The sequence below is a fragment of the Brachyhypopomus gauderio genome, chromosome 6, assembly GCF_052324685.1.
Source record: "Brachyhypopomus gauderio isolate BG-103 chromosome 6, BGAUD_0.2, whole genome shotgun sequence".
Lineage (NCBI taxonomy): Eukaryota > Metazoa > Chordata > Actinopteri > Gymnotiformes > Hypopomidae > Brachyhypopomus > Brachyhypopomus gauderio.
Window position 1 is genome coordinate 14710229 of NC_135216.1, and position 10000 is coordinate 14720228.

At 42.3% G+C, this 10000-nt stretch overlaps 1 protein-coding gene across 3 annotated transcripts in view; it reads right to left on the bottom strand.

The window, feature by feature from the left end:
* The window catches only part of csmd3b (CUB and Sushi multiple domains 3b), a 336693-nt gene that overhangs the window by 206992 nt on the left and 119701 nt on the right, over positions 1 to 10000 (bottom strand). For all 3 annotated transcript variants that reach the window (XM_077009034.1, XM_077009033.1, XM_077009032.1), the window contains exon 5: positions 1756 to 1963. In XM_077009034.1, coding sequence (XP_076865149.1) covers positions 1756 to 1963 — 208 coding nt within the window. The remainder of the gene's footprint in view (positions 1 to 1755; positions 1964 to 10000) is intronic.

Below are 10000 nucleotides of genomic sequence, written 5' to 3' on the forward strand. Positions count from 1 at the left end.
ATACACAGAAGAGATTACTACAAGACAAAACTAATGATGTAGATGATTAAGTGATGTCAGGCAGGTTCATCTGTGGATCTTGTCTCAAATGGATGAGCAACACAAACAGTGGCAGAAGGACTTGCTGCCTTTTGCATCAACAGTCTCAAATGTCCACTGTTCTTTGTTTAAGCAGAAATCAGCACTGGAGAGGGACTGCCTTATTTGCATATCATGCATATTCAAATCAGCTCACTACCTATTTAAAAAATCCTCTTTGACATCCTGTCGCTTTCCGGTAGAAGATTATCTTGAATAAATCAGATGTGAAGTGTGTTAACCTGTCGTTAATGCTAACCTCAACCCAAAATCCAAATTATTTCATTTGCAACTATCCTCCAGCAAGGTAAATATTTGAAGAATTTAAACCTGATTTTCAAAATAGAGTTGGAGTTTGCTTGGGGGGTGGTAGACTGACTCACCTACATCTGCATATCATTTCAGAGCAGTAATATGCTATATGCGCTGTGCTAATGCATTAATATATGAGAGCTATAGTTTCCAGATGAAATGTAATAAAAACATGGCAGAGGTTCGGTCTCTATTCTGCACAGTGGGAAGGAGGAACCCCTGCTTCTCTGCTATGCATCACCACTGTACAACTGAGGAGAGTGAAGCAGATAATATTTCTCTCCTGATTTATTATGATTTATTATTTTCCCAAACTCTCATATTTGAGAAGGCAAAAATGCTCAAAACACAGGTAGCCAAGATTAGCACAGGCAAACCTATGATCATATCATAGCAGCATAAGGCTATGTACACCAGAAGGTACCAGACAGAAAAACAGGAAACCGGGAACATGTTTAAGCTTAAGGCTGTGCACCAAGGAAAGGACAGGAAGAGACTATAACTACACAGACAGCAACGGCATACCCAACAGGACACAGTTGCATATGCTGATGCGAAGGCGGTGCCAGGGCGGAGCTAGAGAAAGGCTGGGCCAGTCAGGAGCAGGATGTGCTGTGAGGTCACATAAGGCGGAGATTCAGTGGCACTAAGTAAGATTTTTTTCTGCTCCAAGCAAAATGTAAACAAGAATATAAATGAGAAGCAGGGCGAGACATCTTGACTCCATCCTAATGCAGTAATTAGCCGCTTTGCCTACCATCACAGGCAAATTGGACATGAAGGGAGGGAGCAAATCAATAGACTAATCTCAGCGCAGATCTGAGCGCAGTCGATACGCAGCAAAGATGAGAAACTGTGATGAAAACATTAGGAAATATTAGGTGCTACCAATACCACTAATGATTTTTATCCATTGTCTATAGCTCATAATATCACAAGTACAAGTGGCATTGAAAAAAAGACAGACATGCACGCACACGTATGCACGCACACACGCTTACAAACAACCTGTGTGCTACAAACTGTCACTTTGAGGCAAACTGCACACTGCTCTGTCTCAAATGTAGAAGTGCAGTGATTAATTTCAGTTGTTCACATCACACTAGCTTAGATTTGTATGTTGTGTGTGTCATCTGTTGTATCCAAAGCACCAAGTGAGCACAGACACGACTACACTAACACACATATTATAGTAGACAATACAGTAGAAAGCATAGTAGACAGTACAATAGACAGTACACTAGACACTACAGTAGACAGTACAGTAGACAGTACACTAGACACTACAGTAGACAGTACAGTAGACAGTACACTAGACACTATAGTAGACAGTACAGTAGACAGTATAGTAGACTTCTGACTCACCATATAGTCGGTGGTTCCGAGCCCTCCACTTCCAGGTAGTCATACTTTTCCTCCGTCTGAAAGTCTGTAAAAATGATGGAGATGGTGTCTCCGGGATCAGCAAGTATGGTCCACGTACAGTCCGCACTATTGTAATATTCACTCGGGAAATTGGGACTCGATATGATGCCACTTGAACCCCTCAGAGTATCACCACATGTGTCCTCAGCTGTCAACCAAACACGAAAAGATTTCTGTTAGGAATTGGCCTTTGTTTACTACACAGAGTATACAACAGGAAATGACAGCTGAACCTTGGAACACAATGAGATCCAGGTCACTTTATATGTATGCCAGATTTCAGTAATATATATATATATATATATCTAAATATATATAAATATATAAACATTAAGATAGGGAAAAACAGCCAATTCATAAAAAATGTTATTTAATAATCTAAAAAATGTTCAGTCAACAAGGTTTACCCAGTTGACATAAAATTTTCCAATTCATGTAAAAATGTTAAATGAATCTCACATCAAGGCAACACCTTGACAGTTTTTATCATGTTTTCGTGGGTCACTCGCTCTGTCGGGAGCTACACGAGGGTGGTTCATTTGGGCCTTTGTGGTTGAAATGGACTGAACCAAAACAAGAGTTCTGGTAAAGCCAGAAAGGTCACAGCTGCATTTCCCATCAGACTCAGAGCTCCTGCTCTTCTCTGTTCTTCTCAGCGGCTCCAATTAAATTAAAAAATGAATTCACCAGATTGAAATTTATATATATTTTTTGCTCTTTTTTAACAAAAGAAATTGGGATACAGTAGAGTTATGTACAGATAAAGACACATGGACTAGTCTGTGCAAACATGATAAATTATATACATGTAATTTATACAAATGGGCATCCAGCTATATGTACATGTAGACATGTCAAAAAGGCATGTGTATGTACATACAGTGCATACATATACATGTTGAAACGTGAGTCTCTTCTTTAGAGAATCACTTTCACATGGGGTCGTACACACTGTAAGTGCTCAGCTCCATTCAACAAATACTTGGCAACATTTAAACGGAGACCCACTGACCAGCGCAAGTGCACTCACACTGTAACACATTTACACTCATACACAGGCAATCACACTGTAACACATTTACACTCATACACAGGCACTCACACTGTAACACATTTACACTCATACACAGGCAATCACACTGTAACACACATCCACTCATACACAGGCAGTCACACTGTAACACATTTACACTCATACACAGGCCCTCACACTGTAACACATTTACACTCATGCATAGGCAATCACACTGTAACACACATCCACTCATACACAGGCACTCACACTGTAACACACATCCACTCATACACAGGTACTCATAATGTAACACACATCCACTCATACACAGGTACTCACACTGTAACACATTTACACTCAAACACAGGCACTCACACTGTAACACACATCCACTCATACACAGGTACTCACACTGTAACACATTTACACTCAAACACAGGCTCTCACACTGTAACACACATCCACTCATACACAGGTACTCATAATGTAACACACATCCACTCATACACAGGTACTCACACTGTAACACATTTACACTCAAACACAGGCACTCACACTGTAACACACATCCACTCATACACAGGTACTCATAATGTAACACATTTACACTCAAACACAGGCACTCACACTGTAACACACATCCACTCATACACAGGTACTCATAATGTAACACACATCCACTCATACACAGGTACTCATAATGTAACACACATCCACTCATGCAGCCATGTTGGTCAAACATCCACAGAGGAGTTTCAAACCCAGCAGAATGGAGGCAACCACAAATTAAGTAAAATATTTACAAGACAACAACTACACATGTGTGCTTTGATGACATGTGAAACTAAAGGCTAAACTGAACCACAACACACATCCTAGGCTTTAAACTAAACTGAGGCAAGGTTCTCTTTCAGGTGTGGTGTTCTGGGTGTTGTTCTGGGTGGTGTTCTGGTCGGTGTTCTGGGGGGTGTTCTGGGGGGTGTTCTGGTCGGTGTTCTGGGTGGTGTTCTGGTCGGTGTTCTGGGGGTTGTTCTGGGTGGTGTTCTGGTCAGTGTTCTGGGTGGTGTTCTGGTCAGTGTTTTGGTCAGTGTTCTGGGTGGTGTTCTGGTCGGTGTTATGGGTGATGTTGTGGTCAGTGTTCTGTTAGCATGCAGTGTTGACAATACTTTGCTGAAGCACCTGAAACCCTGAGTCATGGCTGAAGGTGAGAGGGACAACAAGACAGGAGGAGAGACAGTGGTGAACAGAAATGTGTGTGTGTGTGTGTGTGTGTGTGTGTGTGTGTGTGTGTGTGTGTGTGTGTGTGTGTGTGTGTGAGAGAGAGAGAGAGAGAGAGAGAGATACAAAATATATCACCATAATAACAGTCCAAGTCCAGTATAATTAGTACAGACTTAGACACACACACACACACACACACACACACACACACACACACACACACACACACACACACACACACACACACACACACACACACACACACACACACACAAACACACACAAACACACAACTGATGTCACCAAGCATGTGATTGGTGTCCTCATAAAAGGACCTCAAAAGACAGAGATGAAGATGGAAACATTTCCAAACAGACAGAGAGAAAGGGAGAGATTACTATTAGATAAGAAATTTTCTTCACCAAAACAGCACTTACCAACATCATAAAAAACAAATCATCTCTTACTTTCAAATGAACATATCTGCAGGCTCCTCGTGGTGTTTGACAAGTATAACAATTGCTATCAGTACGGCATCAATGGCCGGTGGTACATAAAACTGATAAATCGTATTAAAATGATACTGAAGATGTGAAAAGCTTGTAAATTATGCCCAAATACACCCTTACTGTTGCTCTTTAGTAATGAATAGCAAACTGCCTGATAATGGATTTAACAGACTGTAAAGCAGCTCAGCCTTGACATTAGTATTATAGGTGTGGTGCCATGGACTATGGTGCTATAGTAGAGCCCCTCTGGGCAGCATCTGTGTCAGTCATTTGTAAATCAATTCTGCATTTTCATACATCCATCGCTGCCAGGCCAAGCCAAAGTGGGAATCTTCTGAAATCAAGCAGCTCTGAGACAGATCATTTAGCATTAAAAACCACAACCACTCACTCGTTCAGTGACGAGAAAGAGCTTTTACTTTCTAGTGTCTATGAGCAAAACTACCTGAATCTGATGAATTTTCCAAATGTACATTATTTTGTGCAGTAGCTTGCAGATATGTACAACCTTGTGCTAGTACCTTCATAATAAGGACCTGCAGTCATTTTGATTTTGATAATGCACTTCTCTAACTAGGCAATCCTTTTACAAAACCATACACAACAATCTTTTTTTGACAACTGCAAAAAAATAAATAAAAAATAGTAAAAAGAAAAAGGTAAAACAGTGGAACCCAGCTGTTGTTCACCCTCTCCAGCTGTTTAGAATGCTAGAAAGATGTCTTCTCTGAGATGGTGAAGTGATTTGAGATGCAGGGCTTATAGACCACCTCCAGCCCGGGCAGGACAGAGCGGGCCTGTCACACCTGTCACCCAGCTAGGCCCGGGGGCCCGGGGGCCCGCCACTCTCCCTATCCTGCCTGGCCGGCAGCAGCGAGCGCCTGAAGTGCCCCGTTAAAGATGATACTGTGAGCAGTGACACTGTAGCCCCACCCTTTAAGACCACCCTCTCAAAAGCCTATGCTTGGTCAGGACAAATCCAATTCATCAATTCATCAGCAAAAAAAAAAAACCCTGCTAACAGAGCTTCCATATGTGGCTTGCGTGCAATTTTGTATTACCGTTTTCATCAACGTTGCTTCCCTGACAGCAGTTATTTCTTCCAATTTTGCCTCCAATCGGCGGGTGGCCTGTTTATCTACATATTGTGCCGTCAGGGGGCAGCTTGCTGTCAGACGGTGAGGGTGGAGTCTAAGGCTGATGGAGATGCCACATAATCTGTATGGTGTGACAGGTGGGGAGGTGGGATAGAGTGATTGAGTTGCCGTGAGCAGAACCAGCGGCTTTGGTCTGTTGCATTCACCGAAGAGCTGTAAAAATGAAACTCCTGACTGAGAGATGCGCCCGCTGCTGTATGTGTGCATTTGTATGCATGAGCAGGAGCAGATATTCCCTGTATGTGTATTATCCATATAGACGTGAAAGTGCATGATGTTAGCACTCAACTGGGCTGGGCAAGTACAATAGGTTCTATAGTGTGCTGATATATCTATTCTTATACACCAGGCAGGGTATTAAATACTTTGACCACCTTCCTGGCCATTTTATTATTTTTCAAGAGAGAAGGTGAGACTATAGTATATAGAAATGTGTGGTTTGAGAGTCCCACATAAAATAAGGACCGTTGGAACTGCTACAAACTGTCACGGTACGGCGGGCCCCCTACTGGTCGCCCCCATCCACAGCGGCAGTTGTCTTGTTGTTGCATTGTGTTTGTCCCTCGAGTGGGCGGGGCCTATGATCTCACCTGAGGGTCCTTTATTTGTCTATATATGTCTTGTCTTTGTACTAGTTGACTGCTGGTTATTATATCCTTAATTTGGATCGCGTCACAGGTTTTTGGTTTGCGCACTTTCTTCATTAAACCCTTTTTCCTTGAGACTTGGCGTGAATGCTTCCACTTTATTTTGCACTCCCTGCCTGTCACACAAACATCTTTCTTTAAATCTGTGATCATTTAACTTATGAGCTAATAAAATAAATATATAACAAATAACTATTCACATCACACAGATATGGATATGTAATCTGCTATATCCTTCTGTTACTGCTAACTCTTGGTGTGTTTGGATAGTGCATTCAGCTCAAACCAGGAGCTCAGGGGCATATATTTGCATATTTTGAACAGGATCTATATGTTGGCCAACAGGCTAGAGCAGATAATTTGGGTTTTGAACTTTAATCCAAAGGCTGGTTTACCTTTAACATATTCCAATACAAGTTTAATATTGTTTTGGATGAGTCTGACGCATAAGCTACAGTTTTGCATATATTTTAAATGCAAAACATTTTGTATGGGATATGAATTTTCTACTACAATCTGCTCATGCCTGTGCAAATGTCACTAGAATATCTAGCCAAAGGGCTTGAACACTTGGCCTAACATCACCATGGTGTTCAAAGTATTGACCTTAATTCTGCCACAGATTTTTCCAGATGCCATTCCAATAAAAGGGAACAGATGCTGCCCTCACCACTAAGTTGTTGACATTCGGTTCAATTAAGCAGTATTGAGGCAGCTGAGGTTGTACATTAATTCTAATCAGAGGAGGGAGACAGCAGCAAACGTCCAGAAAGGATTCAGGGTATGGACATCATTACCCAAAGACAAGCCTTCCGAAAAATTTTTATATTATTCTCTCTATTATCTATTTAGGTTATAGCCCTATTTCTATGATTACATAGTTAAAACCCTAAATTCATAGATATATTCCAAAAAAATTTTTATTTTTGTAAATATTAACTATACTTGTAAATATTATACATATATAAATGCACTGATATGAGACAGCTCCTCTCACCACCACAGACAAGCAGGAAAACATCCATGAACAATCAAGTAATGAAGAAATACAGTAAGAGTCATAAATCAGTTCAAAAACGTTTCTTGTTGTTAAATTGAAACTTGAAACCTGATCCATAGCAAAGTAATTGAGGTACCTCGACCTTTTCCATTATTTCCTCGGTGGCAGTTAAACAGGACACTCATGCGGTTAAGTCCTGTGTAATATATTACATGAAATAATGTTTAACTCCCTTCAAAAACCTATCTCTATATGATGTGCATTTTTGAACAGCAAAGTGCTTTTATGTAGATTATACTCATTTCTCAGTCTGGCCTGTGGGATTAATAATTACAAATGTCCTTTAGCTGAACTGTGCAGGGAGTGCAGCCTGCACCTCAAATAAACGTCCTTGGAAGGCGAATCTAATACTCCCAGCAAATTAGCAACACCATCAAGGCCACAATCAAAAGTGGTTTTACAAAAACGAATGAGATCAAGTCAAGTTCATGTGATTGTGGAGTCGCAAGTGGTGATTTTACAGATGCCGATGCATTCCATCATTTACACTTTGAAGTGATAGACTGATATTACGTATATGCTTAAAAAATGAATAAAGCCTCTAGTGGTCCTCATTAGTAATAACGTAAGTAATATAACATATAACTGAAATTACTACAAAATATGGGCCTGTTCCATCTGGCATGAGGTTATCCCTTCAGCAAGATTCATGCCCTGAAATCAGACACACTGTCCAAAGAAGCCCGCCAGGGTTCTAAACACTTCCGGTGCTTCATCTTGTGACTCACAAATCTGAACATAATGTGTTGACATATTCCCCTGAGAATATGCAGTGTACGTAAAAATAGGCAGCATAGGTACAACTGTGATGAAGCCAGCAGCCAATGGGCATGCTCGGAGAGAGCGTGGACCCTGAGCTGTGGCCACGCCCTCCAGTAGGCAGGCAGGAGAAGAGTGTTGCAGCTCCACACTCTCTCTCCGAGGAGCTTCTGGAAATGTCAGCTCTGACAGGCTCTACAGATGCAGCTGTGCAGACATGTGCATGTGCTCAGGCATTTGCACGCGCGCGAGTCTGTACCTCTCTAACGGTTTTGATCTTTTCCAGCATGAATATCTTGCAGCTCTGCCTCGGAAATCACTTTGATCATAAATTAATAAACAGACAGCATGCGCCTGGCTCAGTAGGATGTGAGTTAAGGTGTCATTGTTTACAACATTATTTACAGGCACAATTAGACTACGTATTTTACATATTTTCCAATAAACAAAAGCGCTTATGCAGGGTCCTTGAGTGCACGCCCATCCGTCCTTTCCCACTCTGATCACTGCAGCAAAGGCAGTGAGAATCATGACATAGCAGGGGCTGCTAGACGAGGCTAGGCCACAGCATCTGTTCTCTAGCTGTTCAATTCATCACTGGTCAGCCTGGGGGACGTGCCAGCCATGATCCATGTCAAAACAACGCCTTGAAGAATTTATGGTAACAGGACCCACAGGCAAATATACAACTCCACCGCTAGCCACATGGCTGTCTCTGTTTGCTGGAGTTAGCTAACTGGTTTCTACAACACAGTTTCATTTACTGAAAAGCGAAGTAAACACTATTTAGTATTAAATCTGCATGATGAAAACAATAGCTGAAATGAGCATTTCTTAGTGTTTAGCCTGTGCTGACTCTCAGGCTAATAAGGAATGCATAGCTGCTCCATGAATGTAGGGGTGGAACCAAATTAGCACATAATATTGTATTCCAGGGAGCGGTTTCTTTGGCTGCACAGCATCAAATGCAATCGCTGACTCATCATGGCAGAATAATTCCTGAATGGAGAAATGCATTGGCTCAGCAGAGCTGCTATGGGTTTATGTCTAGCAGGAGTAGATGGGCTTCACAAAAACATCATCTGCACTTCAACCGGGCAATCACGAAGAGATGCTGGAACTGCCTTCCGCTGGTCAATATATCCACATGCTGAAGTGCAATCACACATTCAGTTAAAACGGAGTCCTCACCACGTCGCATGGCTTGGGCTGGTACAGAGGTCCTGTGAGCACCGGCTGGGGCAGGAAGGTCCAAAGACACATTAAGCACCATCAAAGAGAGTCCCTGTTACTAATTCACCACTGCCTTTGCATGCACTTGATCTGCAGCAGAGTCAAGCCTCTAGAGCAGGGAGAGTTTGTGCCTTTGCCTCTGTAGGATGGAGGGAAGGCTAGCTCGAGACTACCCCCCCACTACACCCCCCCCACCCCCCACCCCGGCTATTATGCCGCCCTTAACATCTCTTATTTGGCACAGACTGCCTGCCTCGAATGTGTCGCACAGATCACACGTGTGTTTGGGCCCAATGCCTCACACACAGGCTCTGCAATTCGCTGAGGTAAAGCAGGTTAAGAGGGACTTAATCAGACCCTTCACGGCTCTCCTAAGCTGTGAGAACAGAGGCGGTCGACTCCCTCAAAGTTTCAACCCCTCGTCGTTCCCTAAGCTCTGGAAATCCTGATCTCACCACAGCAGCTGTTAATTAGCACACTTAATTACAATCTTAGCCCTGACCAACAGGAGCACGAGCCATCCTACACTAACATAATTAAAGAATACAGCAAATATTCACAGGTGCCTCCTGGACTGTGGTGAA